Here is a 15,852-nt window from a genome sequence, read left to right as displayed (position 1 = left end):
CCTCCACTCTCGTTCTTCTCCTCTATCCGGCTCATTTCTCCAGCCTGTGGAGGAAAAAATAGATAACAGTTCATTCTCTGCTGCGTTCGTGGCGGCAGAAGGACCTGAAGCATACACAAACTGGACGCCATGCATGGCTAAATTAAGCTCTCGCTTCTAGAGGAAAAGACAGCGCACTCGACCCGCCTGTCATAGTTGCACAAAAGGGGAGACTTGTGATGACTGAAAGGGAATAACGCTTAGGCTGGAGCACGTTCCGTCGATGCCAGTGCTTAATTAGTTTATTTTCAAAGCAAAGGGAAACGATGAGACACACACACACACACACACTGCAACCACCACTCCGTCAGTGTTGTGATGGAGCTGGCAGAGCGGGTTTCCCCGCTGCAGCAGTGTGGCCCAGCGGTTTAGATCAGATCCCTATCGGGAATCCGTCATTTTCTGTCAAACTGATCCCCGAGCGTGAGTAGGGTCGAAGGCACTGACAGTGCGTTGTTACAGTAAACTAACATGATGAGTGCACCAGGCCATGGGTGCTTCAGACATCAGATGCAGCCCAGAGATAAACCTCCACTAACGCACACCACATGTACACAAACTAGATTCCACTGGCTAAGCAATAACTCCACAGTTTACTCCATGGCTCCGCTTGTGGAACGTCTAGAATTGCTGGTTTGTTTGTGTGCGTGTGTGCATGCTTGTGTGTGTATACTGTAGTTATGTGTATGTCCTTGAGAGAGAGAGAGAGAGAGAGAGAGAGAGAGAGAGAGAGAGAGAGAGAGAGAGAATAAGAATAGGGAAGAGAGAGTCTGTGGTTACTCTTATTGCGTTCATTAGTGATATTAGCGTTGTTTCTTCCAAATATAGAAGTCTCTCTCTCTTTCCTTCATCTCCTCACTGTTCACCTCCAACCTCCCTCTCTCTCTTGCCTGCAGTGGTTTGATGTTCATAATCATTTCCAGCTGTGAACTCCACATGAAAGACAACGAGCACTTGCCATAATAGGGTGCTGAAAGAGGGAGTGAGAGAGAGAGCTCAGAAAAGGGGTTTGAGGAAAGAGAGAGAGAGAGAAAGAGAGGGGGGAAAGAGAAAAGCAGGGTCAAGGGCGCAATGGAGATTGAGCGAGAAGTCAAGACGAAGACCTGCACTTTGCCTCCATCACAAGGCCTCATGTCATCATTAGCCCTGCCTTTTGTTCCCCTGCCAATACTCCCTCTCTCCCTCCCTGTCCCATATTCCCATCCCACCTCTCTTCCACCCTGTCCCTGACTCCCACCTCTCCTCTCCCCTTCTCTCATCTTCCTCTTCTTCTTCCTCTTCCTCTGCCTCTACCTCCCTGTTGTGTATCTTAATTGTACTCCCCGGCGCCTCAGATGGAAAATAAAGTACAATAAATTGATTGTGACTATGAGAAACCCTAATGTAAGGAACGCAGGCCTCCAGAGAGCAAAGGAATGTGTCAGCAGGGGGAAAGAAGAAAGCGAGAACTCGAGGAATGTTTCGGCTCTCTCTGACATCGGGTTATTACTTTGTCATGAAACCGATGCACATTCCCGTTTGCAGGAACTTGTTTACAGTTCTCCAGCTGAAACCTCGAAGGCATTCGGTTCACATGCTGTTGATCCACAGCACGTAGTGTTGTGTTGCTTGTACAGACAGTGCAACAGCTGTAACGTGCTGTTGTATTGTGTACAGTATAATGGCCATTGTTTTTTTTTATTTCAATTGTGATGAAGAATACCAGGCCTACTGGTGCGACGGGCCCACAACGTTTCCATTTGGATGTCAAGCCTTCTTCCTGTGACGCGCTGACTTTCGAAGACGCTGATTAGTTGATAGACGACCATGACTGGCACCAGCCTGAGGACCAACAGATCAGATCACAGCAGCTCTGTTTAACGGGATTCCCTAGAAGCCTGTAGCATCTCTCTCCCCCCTCACTCTCTCTTTTTCATTTTCCTTCTCTTTCTTACATAGTGCTTTCCACTCTTCCTTCCAGCCTTTCTCTCGTGTCTTTTCTCATGCCTTCTCTCTCTCTCTCTCTCTCTCTCTCTCTCTCTCTCTCTCTCTCTCTCTCTCTCTCCTCATGCACGAGAAGCACTGAAGTCCAAAGCAGAGCAGCTGTGGTTCAATAGAGCAAAGATCAGACTCACTTTGACACAAACTGATGTTTTACAGAGACACACTGCAGAGGACAGACAGCAGGATCCAACTGGAAAATGGCCCACATCTGGACAGGAGAGACACAGTGACAGAGGGGAGGAGAAGAGTATCATAAGTGTATAGAGATAAAACACAGAAGAAGAGAAGTAGTGACAAAAAGAGAAAAACAAAGAAACTACATGATGGGAGAGAAGAAATGGAGTATTACATTACAAAAAGCTGAAATAATCTTTTGACATCATTCATCTCTTGTCCTTCTTGGTAGGGTCTGAGAACCACACAGGGTCCATTTTAGGATATTTAGAGGGTCCTCTGTAACATTTGATACGCTTTACTTCAGTAATGTTTCACTATAACCTTTGGATCAGAGGTTTCAGTTTTGTACAAAATCCTAAAATTAGAAATAACCAGACTTTGGGCCTGGTCTGTCTGTATCTGATGTGTGTCACTGAGCCATTGTGTACCATTGAATGATGAGTCTGGAGCATTCAAACACATTTAGTGTGAAGCTGCAGTCTTATAGAGAGGAGAGCAGAGGAAAGGACAATGGAGTGAGGCTGTCATACAGCGAGCATGGCCTCTTGCCATGGCACAGGTCCTTCAGCTGTCTGGAACAGGGTCATTAGATGAAGCCTAGCATTGGGTGCAGCCCGTATTGCTCCTGCTCTTCAATGCGTGCACGTCTGCAGACACCAAATTGTAGTTCAATCACAACCACGTCGCGTCAGCTGTCCACGGACCTTCACGCCTATGCAGCAAGTATAATCAGGCTTTGAGAGAAAGTAGAAAGGGCCAGGGGGGGGCAGAGAGAGGGACGGAGAGAGAACAAGCTATGACAAAAGGTGGAGTGAGAGAGAAAATGGTTGCGAGAGAAAGCTTTCATAGGCAGATGAGAAATGAGGTCTGGTTGTCTGCTAATGCTCCATTGAGGGCTATAGCTCGCCATGCACCCAGCCAGGAATGTATACTGTACATCTCCCTGGACACAACCACACACACACCTGAGGCAGATCGATACATAGCACACCGTCACAGGAAGTTTTCATAATTTCCTGACCAGGGCTGAGTAGAGCTGTATGTGCGTGTGAGTGTGTTTGAGACCAGCACTATCATGTCTTTCCACAAGTAGGATAGTAGAACTTAACCCGCAGCCATCGCGTAAATGATCTCATTCAAGTTCATTAACAGCTGTAATACATTGTCTTGGTTTTGAGATTCTCCACTGAAACACTGTATTGTTTACGAAGCCACTGGTTACTAGCGACACACTAAGAGCAGTGCACAGGCTCACATACACCCAATTGTCCCACAGGAATTTTCTTGCCAGTGCCAGTCTCCCTCTCTTTCTTTACTGCTTCCCATCGCGATAAAAAGATACTGGACTGCCCATTTACTTTAAATAGAAATGAAGAATATGCTGAAGTATGAGATAAAGTTCAACACACAGCAACACAAGCTGCACATGCTCGTGTTGGCTGTGCGGAAACACGTACACATAAAATCCTCACAGCTTAACTGTCCAGTGCAGCACAAACAGGGAAAGATTTAGATGTTGTCAAGAGGTTGGGGCTGTCCGTCTGTGTGTTTGTGTTGCTATGTACTCACGCGGTTTATCACTGCGGGACACCTCAGGAGAAACACGATGATGAATGGGTGTGTATGACAGACCCGGGACGGCTGGCCGCGGCTGGTCTGAGATCAGAGGAGCGGTTTCAGACCATAGGGGGCGGGGGAGTGTCTCCTCCTTGGCAGAAACAGTCCTCAGACCTGCAAAAAAAAAAAAAAAAGAGAGATAATAATGGTTCCTGTCGGGCAGAAATCTTTTTTTAAGTTGTTGTCTTTTCCCCCCCAGAAATATATAGCCTACTTCTTCATACTATAGTGTCACAAAAAAGTAGTGAAAATAGGCAGTCTACAACCTCACAACGTGTCGCATCACAATGTTTTGTGAGCTGTTATTTTAGATTTTAGTTTTAACCTTTGAGTGAAAGTGTGTCTGTGGGTTTTATAAATATTGAACCAATGAAAAGTATTAATAAGAGCCTGTAAATAAATAATACATTGGATCCATTGGAACACACCTTCCTTTTTCCATTTCCTGAAGAGTAACCGTTTTGGACATACAAGGTTTCCACCCGACAGCGACAAGATATGAGACATATTTTGGCCCTTGAGATATTTCAGGTCCAAAATATATCACAATAACTTGCCATATTCTCTAAAATGAAACACACCGTATGACATACGGCATTCTGTCCTGTTTGATAAGTCTCTTTCTTTACTTCTGAAGACATGGAAGTTCTGTCTGTGTTAATTATGTTGCGTCGTCAAGAGTGCTAGAACTGTCGTAATTCTTTCATTTTCAGTCGGGGAGAGATATACATTGCAGATGCTTGAAGACGGTAACAAATTGAGAATGCAGCTCTCTGCTGTCTACTAATGTCAGCTAGACCGTGTGCTGGTACAGTGTTGGACAGGGTGTTGTCAGGTGGACAGACAGGAGGAAATCACGAGGACAAAGTTTATCCTTATTGACTCCTTTCTTGGCCCGTGAAGTTAATTCTCCCAAGGACCTCGGCCTCTTACAGAGTTTTCCAGCAAGCGTTTCAAACCGTGGCGGGTGGGCTCTGCAGGCAAAAACGTGATGACATACATTACATTACCTTGGCTGTCCTGTTGCTGACTGTTTGTCTGCGTCTACCTCTGTCTGTGTCAGTCTCCTCCGTCTTCCACTCAACTTTAACAACTCTCTGCCTCTCAACGGCACGCATCCAACCCCTCCCTACTGTACGTCTCCAAACACCCAAATCTTTATGTCTTTATCCTTTAATTTACGGCTCTCCATGTTTCCATAAACGTGTGTTTGTGCTGAGGATTGCTCAGTGCACCCTTATGTTTGTCCTGCATGACCCCCACCCCCCCCCACTCCCACCCCCCCCCCCCCCCCCCCCCCCCCCAACACACACACAACACACGCATCCCATGAGAAGGAATCCATACCACACCACTGAGGGTTTTTACATTTTAGAGCGCGTGGAGAATCAATGTCTACATGCTCCACTTCTGGCCTCCCAGTCGTCGTCACTGAGTTGAAGTTCCTTTCAGTCCAGTCCCGGGCATTCCCTCCCAGACCCCGGCCGGCCTCAGTCCCAGGTGGCGCTCACATAACAGCCCATGTCCGACCTAACCCGTCCCCACGACAGACGCCAGGATGTCCTGTACAACTCTTCTTCTTTCTTTCTTCTTCTTCATCCGTTTACTTTCATTTATCTTTCTTTCTTTCCTCCTCTCTTTTTTCTTCCTTTCTTTCTTTCTTTTTTCCTTTCTTTGTCTGTGCAGTAACTTACATTATTTCCACGTGTAAAAGAATAGGTGACAATGACATCATCCAGTCCTCTGGTGGACAGTCATGGTGGCTTAAAAAACTCTTTAATTAGATTTACTAAGAAAGATGGGATGGGTGTGTGCTATGTGGATTTGTGCATTATGTTTGCTTAGCCACAGGTGGCTAAGCCATCACAGCATTCTGAAAGATGTGAGGAACACCCAGACATATAAGCCCACAGTCCAAAGATAGTGTTACTATCAACACACTAAAGCGCAGGAAATTAAGAACCAGGGACGCTCTGTAATCTGTACTTCTACACCACAGCACCAACGCTGGGTTGGGACCCAATAATACTGTCACTGTGTTGTTATGACCATGGGGCTATGCACCTTGCAAAGCCCTAAATTCAGTTAGCATAAAGTGGGTTTCATGTTTATCTACACATTCACATAATTTGTCTGTTTATCTCTCTGTTGTATATCGTCATTGTCGGGTGGAAACCTTGTATGTCCAAAAGCGTTGGTTAAAAAATGAACTAAACTAGTGAAAACAGCCGATCTACAAGCACACAACGCCTCGCGGTGCGAGGCGTTGTGTGCTTGTAGATCTGCTGTTTTCACTACTTTTGTGCGACGGCCTTGTCTGATGAAGCAGGGTTTTACTTCGTGAAAAAACTGAAACTTGGAGATACGAGGTTTCTGCCCGACAGTGACGATATGCAATACAAGTGAAGTCTCTAATTTAACCCCAAAAAGTGTACAAATGGAAACCAATGGACACTTACGGGTCCATTTTGTTTCCATTTGTGCACTCTTCTGAATGGTTTGACTGTTCACTGTCAGGGTTAAATGAAGACAGGAGTTTGCTGTGCAGGTGGTGGTGTTCCAGTGTGTGAAGTACTTATAACCAATGGCAATCACACAAGAGAGGCACAGAGCCACTGTGAGCCTAATGATGTAGACATGTGTGTCGCTGAGCCGCTGCCGGATGTCTACCGCAGTAAGATCCATAGTGTTCATTTCACCTGTGTACAACTGAGGGTCCATTTGGTTCCATCTGTACTCTCTCAGATGTTCCAGTAAATGAACACGGGGGACATTACAGTGTTGGCTCTGTACATGGGCCTCATGGCCCTTCAGGTTTACAATTAATACAACTGTGTACAATAAGCCTAGAGTATATGTTCTCTACACAGTATGTTTTCTTATTGTTTTTTTTTTTTAGGATTTAAATTACTTTCTATATTTCATGTGAAATTGAATTCCATTTGGTGATTTGAAATCACGAGCAAAACAAAAGGAAATCAACAGGTTACAGGCCAGGGACAGTTGTCTCCCTTATCTCATCTGGCCTTCGTGGCTTCAGGTTCTAAAGGAAAATGTAACGTTTAAGAGCTGCCATGAACACCACCACACATCATGTTATGAGCCTGTGTAAAACTCCAGCCAGACGCAGCACCCCACAGTGCAGGACACTTCCCCCTTGTGTTAGCGGTACACAGTATGTCTAGAGTCTGTCCCATTTAGCGCCACCATCAGGCCGACTTTTTCAAACACATTTTGCTCCTACAGATTTTTCCCTAAAATCACGCAAATCGCAACACGTTATCTCGCAACTCATGTCAGCAACATGCATCTGTACCATTGCCCATATTCCCTCCTGATAGCCTACAATTGCCTTCTAAAGGGCCGATCTACAGGCTGACAATTTTAACCAATGGCACTTACAGGCCCATTTGTGTATACATGTGACCTGACGGTTGCTTATCTCCCGTTTAGGGAGTCTTACTGGTACTGGTTTGTGTGGGTCACTTTAATACATGTAGGCATAGGGTGCTGTCATGCATGGCATGCGTGCTTGTGTGTGTGTATTTACAAAAGCACAAGAAACATTCACGTCTAACTCATATTTGACGTGAAGTGACTCTGCAGTGATTTTGTGGTATTGAAGTTTGGGTCACAGCCCCTGGCTGATGTGTAAGGCTCTTTAGATATAGCCTGATACTTCAGTCCGCACATCACCACCCCCTGTTGGTGGGTGGTGTGTAGTGTGGACTGAACCCGGAGATATTTTATTTTATTTCAAGCGCGCCTGAAGAGCGGGCGCATTGAATGGGCCAATCAGGGCTGTAGACTTGAGGCACGTGGTATGCTGGTCCGGTCCCAGCCCCCTCCCTTCGGAGCTGTTCTGCCCACGTGAGATTCCGTAGTGGACTCTGATTGGTGCTCTTCTGCCCACGTGAGCCGCTAGTGGACTCTGATTGGTCCGTGAAAACTGTCATGGCGGAGTCAGACTCGACTCGAATTCTTTTAATAAACAATACAATTGTGCCGTTTCATTACGTTTTAATACCATTTTGCACTAACGTAAACATGCAGTCATATAATATGTTATGAGAAATAACATATTTTTGCAATGTCACGCCGCGTCGCCATCGGCGACACACGGGGCTGTGTGTGTGTATGTGTGTGTGTGTGACGTCAATAGGCTTTACCCCGCCCCCGCTGAAGTAGAATCTCCGTCCCCAGGCTCAGACTCAATCCCAAAACTAAGTGTGTGATTGAGTCTGGCGCTTGCAGTCAGGCTACTTTAGATAGCTTGGAATCCTGAACTCCTTTGTAGAGAGAAATACAATACAGATTAATGTCAGAACTGTCACCAAGGAGTGTTTTCATATGGTTCATTGCTGCGTGTGTGCACGTGTGTGTGTGTGTGTGTGTGTGTGTGTGTGTGTGTGTGTGTGTGTGTGTGTGTGTGTGTGTGTGTGTGTGTGTGGTTGCAGTCTGTGTATTATTTAAATGCCACTTAAAGTCCAATTCTGACATGACCTGCTAACATGCAACAGCATTCCTCCCCTAACCCCTGTACCTAACTCACACCTCCTGTCAACACCCTCTCCTCTCTGTTGCATTTCACCATGGAACCATATCATTCTCTGTGCTCTAGCCCTCCTCATACTTCTACATTATGCCTTTCATCACTTCCCTCCCTGTCTTTCCTGCAAAGGTTACCTGTCAGTTCTCTCTGTCTATAGCCATGTTTATGCTGCCTCCCTTACGTCCCAGCCCTGTGCCAGAGGTTCTCCCTCCTCACAGTGACGTTTGGTTGGAGTCAGTGTTATATCAGTGCTTTGCTTTATATCACGCAGCCATTCATTTGTTATTAGGTTTACCCTGGAGATCACGTTAAGTGGTGTGTAGTACAGTTAGACCGTTCTCTTCTCTTCTCTTCTCTTCTCTTCTCTTCTCTTCTCTTCTCTTCTCTTCTCTTCTCTTCTCTTCTCTTCTCTTCTCTTCTCTTCTCTTCTCTACTAGTCATGGCAACATGACTGGTATCGCGCGAACATGACTGGTATCGCGCGTGTGCAAGACACCAGTCATGTTGCCATACCTTAGCAACAGGCATCATACATTTATTTTAAGAAGTACATTCTATTTTTTCCCCCATTTCTAGTTTCTTGGGCTGGATATGGCAGCCTGGAATGGTTGTTCAAGTGCAGCTAAACTTGGCATGTTAGTAAACGTGCCACTTTTAACAATAATGAATTGCAGGAACCTGCGGGACCTGGGAATATATCATTTTGTTAAGATGGGGAGAATACAAGTGTGGAGAATATAGATCTAATTATAATACCTTGTTAAAGTGACCATTTTGTTAAATTTTGCATTTGTAGTTATTTTACTGTAATTTAACAACATAATAACCAGAACAGATAGACATAAAGACATTCATGGATTTAAAAAGTAACTTTTATTTTCCCCTCTGGACCCAGGGTATGGCAGCTGCATACCCCTGCCATACCCAATTGACGCCCCTGTTCTCTTCTCTCTTCTCTTCTCTCCACTCTCCCCTAAGCTTTACCTACTATAATGTACCTACTGCATTTCACCTGTACTATACTTCTCACGTCTAAAAACATGTTTCTTCCTCCCCCAGGTGTCGGCCACGGATGAGGACCGCGGCTCCTTCGGTACAATAACCTACTCGTTGGGTTCTGGGTCCGGGGGCAGCGCGCCATCCCACTTCACCATAGATAAAGAGAAGGGCCAGCTGTGTACCAGTGCTGCCCTGGACAGGGACGAGGGGCCGGACAGCTTTGATCTCACTGTCACCGCTACGGATGGAGTAAGACCTAATTTACATCACTATAATAAATGGCTGATTAATGCATAGATATGATGTATGCATACAGTGTTTGTGTGTACAAGTACACACATGCACGCACGCACGCACACACGCAAGCATGCACACATGCACACACACGTGCGCGTAGTGGGATGGAGGTCCAACTGGGAATCGAACTGCTTATCCTGTTAAGACAAACTAAATCCTCGTACAAGCAGTCGAGTGAAGCTGATCAAAGGGACTCAGGATATCCTTTAGGAAATACAGCATCCTGTTCCTTGCCGAGCATCTTCACAGAACACAGCAAAGGCATGGCTAAGCAATCAGAGACAGAGAGAGAGAGAGAGAGAGAGAGAGAGAGAGAGAGAGAGAGAGAGAGAGAGAGAGAGAGAGAAGAAGAAGAGAGAGCGAGCGGAAAGAAGAAGCGAACAAAGTAGGAAAACAGATTTTGGTAAGGTTTCAATATGATGCCCCCCTTCCCTGTCCTATACACCATTAAGCTCGCAATTAATCGCAGCGAATGCACTAACCGAGGGACATGATGCAATGAAACATTTATTAGCCACAGGGTGCAGACCGTCGGCAGACATATGTGTCTTTATGTCACATAGAGGTTGGATAATATTATGGTGGCCATTATTGCTTCCTGTGCAACGCACACGTGTTCAACAAAACTTTGTTTCCCCTGTTTAGGAAGAGGCTGAATTACTTTATGCTTTAGCTATTGAAAAATAGCAGATATACAAGCTCACAGCTTGTTCCAGGTCTCTAAATGGCTTAAAGCCTGATTTAGGCTTCAATCTCCTGTTGCCTCTACACTCATACCCACCTCTCCTTCAAGTTCAGCGTATATTATACTATGATACAATTATATCGTTCTATGTTTATCTTTTCTACTCTTCCATGTCTTGCTGCTATTATGTGCAGTGTACACCTGCAAAAACAATGGAAATGAAAATTTGTAGTGTTTCTGGTTTCACAGATAATAATAATACATAATATATGACCCGTGCTCCATCTCACCCCCACCTCCATACAGAAGACCTAAATTATAAACACAACACATTTGTTTCAAATTATACCCAAAAATGCGTGAGGAGGGGAGGGGTGTTTTGGTCACCTACCGTAAGTAGCCAAGATCCAGCTAAAATATTTCTGTGAAACTATGTTCTCGGTGTCCAAGATACATTTAGAGAATATGCGTTTTGGCCCGTTTTTTGTGTATTTTGAAAGCTACCATGTAAAATGTATATTTTCGCTGTATGGTCCTCGTCCCCAGCCAGGGCCAGCTGCTGCCGTTCCCCTGGGTCTCGGGCCGGGTCTGTTATTAATGGTCTCATAAAGCCAGGCCTTGCAAACTACAGTGCAATGAGAGTAAACTACCCCCCTCCAGACACATGTGTACGACTGTTGATTGACTCCATATTTCACACATATGATGGACAGAGAACGCTGTCTTCCTTCAATGTGTGGTTCGTCTTTACGGCGTCGCATAAATCTGTCGTGGTTTCCTTTGTAAGACACGGCTATTGTAACTGCAGAACGGAAGTCATTTTTTTTTTTTTTTTTTTTTTATTTCAACTTGCATTCTTGGCTTCAGAAACATGCAGGAAGGGGGAACGTAAAACCATATAAAAAAACAACATCCTGTGGTTTAGCCGTGACTCACTCTGTTCCAGTGAGCTACAGTATAGCGGCTCAAGTTTAGCAATGTTGTTGCATCATTGTTGGGCTGGGCAACAAACTGAAAATATATTGAAAATGTTATTTAGGACTAATAACTGACTTATAGCATGGACAAATGTGCATAGATTGTTTATGATGGACTAAATCGATTATACTTTGTTGTACAATGGTGCTGTACAAAAATAGTGAAAATACCCTATTTTCAAAAGATTTTTTTGTTTTAATCGTAATCGAGTTAAACGTTACAAATAATTGTGATAGTGATTAGAAGTCATCTCACCCAACCCTACATCATTAGTACATTCTCATATGAATTTACACCATCGGTTTATAAAATCACACGTCTTATTGTTAGAGTGACTGTCATGGAACAGTAAAAGGTCTGGGCTTCAGCCATGTCACCTGCCAAAGTGCCCTTGAGCAAGACACTGTAACTATTGATCCTCTGCGCTGAATGTTTAACATGTACACTTGTACAGCGGCCCAGACTGAAAATGCAGATCGATAAGCTCACGAAAACATCGCATCTGTGCACGCCACGTGTGCTTATAGATCGTCTATATTCTGGTCCATACGACGAAGCAGAAATTGTGGCTTCAGCCCCCCTGGGTTAATAATATCATTGGCTGAAGGCCTACCTACACCATGAAATTATATTTTCAAATGTATTATAATGCCCTTTGGATGAATGCTGAGTGGAGTCGGTTGTTCACCCTCCGTGTGTGTGTTCTCTCCAGGGTGGTCTGAGCGCCGTGGCCCACGTGAGGGTGAGCGTGGCGGACATTAACGACAACCGGCCCTCCTTCTACCCGCTGCTGTACACCGTCAGCCTCAGCACGCACAGCGCCCCCGGCACCTCCGTCGTCAAGGTGACGGCTAATGATCCCGACGCCGGGGAGAACGGCAGGGTGACCTATCGCACGGTGCCCGGAGGAGGGGGAGGCTCCGCCTTCTTCACCCTCAACAAGGACACAGGTATAAATAGATGTAGTGTGTGCGTGCATGTGTGTGTGCATTTGTGTGTTTTTTTTTTATAAAGAAAAAACACACATTTTGCTCAAAATAAGGACGCCAGGGTTAATGTGGTTAAAATTTTGATATTGTCAAACACAAATATTTTTAAACATATCGGATGGGGATAAAAGCTGGGATAAAACATACCGTAACCGCCACCCCCAGGGAAATCAAACCCTGTGTGTATCAATTTGTTTCGGGGTGGTATTGCTACACCAAAAACGCGCTACCCTGTCTGCATTTGCAAACATATCGTTGTTGTCGGGTGAAAACCTTGTATGTCCAAAACCGTCTGTTTTGCATTTATCATTTAAAAAATGATTTAAACTTGTGAAAACAGCCGATCTACAAGCACACAACGCCTCGCACCGCGAGGCGTTGTGTGCTTGTAGATCTGCTGTTTTCACTACCTTTGTGCGACGGCCTTGTATGATGAAGCAGGGCTTTACTTTGCGAAAAAACATACACATTTGAAACTTGGAGATACAAGGTTTCTGCCCGACAGTGACGATATCCGTGCATGTGTGCACATGTGGCTATTAGTGCATTATTATAGGATGCATGGAGCTTGCTCTGAATGTGTAATGTGTTTCCAACAGAGGAACCAGGTGAAGTTTAAGGGTTATCGAGTGACAGTTACGAATCAGAATTGGACGTTTATATTCACTGCAGTTTACATGTATTCAAAACATACGCTGACAGATTTCAAATAGCAACTGACACAATATTTATACCTATACACTGCACTTTTTATAACACAAACAACTCACTGTATGGGGCATCATTTTATGTAAAGTAAAACACGTCGAGGGTGTTAAAATCAGTATATGAGAAGCTGTTTAACACAAATAACTGTGGATATACAGTATAATGTACACACACTGTCACTGGTGAATTAAACAGTCCAAATCTACCGTGTAAATGTATCCGTATGTAACATTTTGTGCACTCTCTGAGTTAACTTAACGCTGGTTTCTACTGTGTCTGAACCAACATCCCCAGGCTGACAACGACCACAGCTCAAAGGAAAAGGTTTAACCAGAAAACGATCATAATTTCCTCTCTTCTGTTTTATTTTCCCTCTTCCGTCGTGGTCCCCCCCTCTCTCTCTCTAGGCGTGATCTCTCTCTCCCGCTCCCTCCACGGCAGAGCCAACACAGTCATCTCCATGGTGATCTCGGCGGAGGACGGCGGCGGCCTGACCGCGCCGGTCAACGCCAGGGTGAACGTGAGCGTGGTGGGAGGCGTTGTGGCGCCCCCTGTGTTCGACCAGGCGCAGTACTTCTTCACCGTGTCCGAGGACGTCCTGAGGGGCACGGCTGTGGGGACGGTCCGTGCAGCTGCCAAGACCGGTGAGGGCAGTGGTGGAAAAAGTACTCCCATGTTTTACTTACATTAAGTCAAAGTATCAAAACGGCAATATAGAAATACGCTGTAACAAGTGAAAGTCCGGAATTCAAAATGTACTTAAAGTAAGAAATTATTGGCATCAAAATGTACTTAATAAAAGTAAAAGTACAAAATGTACAAAATGTTTGAAAATAGCAGATCTGCAAGCTCACAACACGTCACATCGCGACGCGTTGTAAGCTTGTAGACAATGTAGAGCGTCTATTTTCAAATAGCCGAAGTATAAAATAGGCTTAAAGTGGTTAAGGTATGTTTTATAATATTAGCGTTCCCAGCGTTGAGTTGACACGACGCTCTGTGCGCCCGGTGGAGCAACATGTCCATAAGAGGGGCTATAAAAGATGCTTTTTACACTCTGATGCTGGGTTCACAGTAGCGGTGACAAAAGCTACAATATAATAAAAATAAAGATAATATTTATTGTCCCAAAAGGGATATTTGTCTTCACAAGTCTGTTCGAAAACATCAACAAAAACAACATACAGTATCACAAAGACAAAAACTTGATGTCCCCAATGTACACAGAAAGCCATACAGTTTCTTTATGCTGCAATGGCTGAGGGGACAAAACTCCTGCTAAAACGAACCTTTTCCCACTTCAGGGTTCTGTATCTTTGCCCAGATGGCATAAGGTTGAAGTATCCAAGAATGACCAAGTATGGCCAGCTACATTGTGTTCATGCCATACTGCATAAATACAAATGGTAGGGTTAGATAGAACAGGGATCTGGTTAATGGCAAGAATGAGTTTTCCTTTAACGGAACAGGGACGGAATTGTGGAGAGAGAGAGAGAGAGAAGGGGAGGGGAAACAGTGAAACAAAAACATTTGATTGATTGACACTGAACTGCGTCATTGGAGCACTGAAAAAAGTTGAACTTTGTTTATAGCAGCACGTCACGCAAGTGTTGGGCCTCGCTTTGTAGCTTCATCTCGCTGAAAAAGACTTATGGCCTGTTGTTTTGTCGGCGCTAGTGTGAACATAGCATAAATATAATAGATAGATTCCCATAAGGAGGAAATGAGCACGAGGCTCTACTACTTATGTTAATTGTGAACATCATGAGCTGCTTTTGGTAGGAAAACGATCCAGCTCATATGCGACCACTTACTTAAGACATCATGCACGTGGAGACTGTTTTCTTTTCTTTCTTTTCTTTTTTCTTTTTCTTTTCTTAAAATCTGAGTTTAGGCAGAGTTCGGGTCCAACTTGAGCTATGAATTTATTTTATGACTATAGAAAAATCATATCAATTAATGTGTAGAGGGGACATTTCCATATTATAGCTAGTCCAAAAGACCAAAATGTTTAGGATGTCCTATGAATTTAACCACTTAAGCTCTATGTTATACTTCAGCTATTAGTAGTAGTCAAAATAGAACAAAAATAAATGTCCCATTGCGACCTGAAAAACACATTTTGGGATGCCAGGGTGAAAGTGGTTACGCCAGCAAACGTTTCCCCAAAATGAATACATAGCACTTAAATTCTGCCCGGGTAACTGTTTTTTGGACTCCCATTTATTCCCCCTACGAATGAAAATGTAATCTTTTATGCTTTAATGCCAAGGAAAGCTTGTCTTACATGACTTCTCTGACGGGGCGGAACTGCTCTCTCATTTCCCCGACAAGTCCCACGGCAGAAAAATCCCTCTCCCATCCACTTGTCAGCCACCTCAATGGAGCAGAGCACGCAGCACAGATACTGTACCGCTCACCAGAGCAGAGCCGCTGTGCAAATAGACAAGCAACAGGAGTACACACCCCATTAGGAAATCACATTCATCATAGTGCGCTGCCTTTTACCAGGGTTTATTTTCACTCCAGCCAGACATTTATTTTCTCCCGGTATTAATGACAGAGAAATGGATTTGGATGACATGTCATTCCGAGTGGGAGTCAAGAGTGAGGAGCAAGAGTGGAGGTAGTGGACCGAAGTGCTCTCCCGTCTCTCTGTCCTCATTTAGATGAGGTGAAGCTAAAGAATTATCCCCACGAATATCCCCTTTGACTCGGCGGGATATTTGTCAGTACTCGCTAAGTGTTCCGAATGGGCTTATCTGATCGAGCGCGAGGAATAGAAAAGATGGGAGAGTGGGAGAGATGGAGAGGATGTGACTTGAGAG

At 44.6% G+C, this 15,852-nt stretch overlaps 1 protein-coding gene across 1 annotated transcript in view; it reads left to right on the top strand.

Annotated features, from left to right (window-relative positions):
- dchs1b (dachsous cadherin-related 1b) overlaps positions 1–15,852 on the top strand; it is a gene marked incomplete at both ends in the record, with an annotated part of 122,104 nt that overhangs the window by 70,792 nt on the left and 35,460 nt on the right. The window contains 3 exons of the mRNA XM_080749052.1: positions 9,428–9,616; positions 12,040–12,277; positions 13,432–13,668. Of these exons, the coding sequence (XP_080605178.1) occupies positions 9,428–9,616; positions 12,040–12,277; positions 13,432–13,668 (664 nt within the window). The remainder of the gene's footprint in view (positions 1–9,427; positions 9,617–12,039; positions 12,278–13,431; positions 13,669–15,852) is intronic.

This window comes from Nannobrachium achirus (genome assembly GCF_963921795.1).
Source record: "Nannobrachium achirus genome assembly, chromosome: 19".
Classification (NCBI taxonomy): Eukaryota; Metazoa; Chordata; class Actinopteri; order Myctophiformes; family Myctophidae; genus Nannobrachium; species Nannobrachium achirus.
Note: the sequence above shows the minus strand (reverse complement) of the source record. Positions and strands in the feature narration are given on the sequence as shown.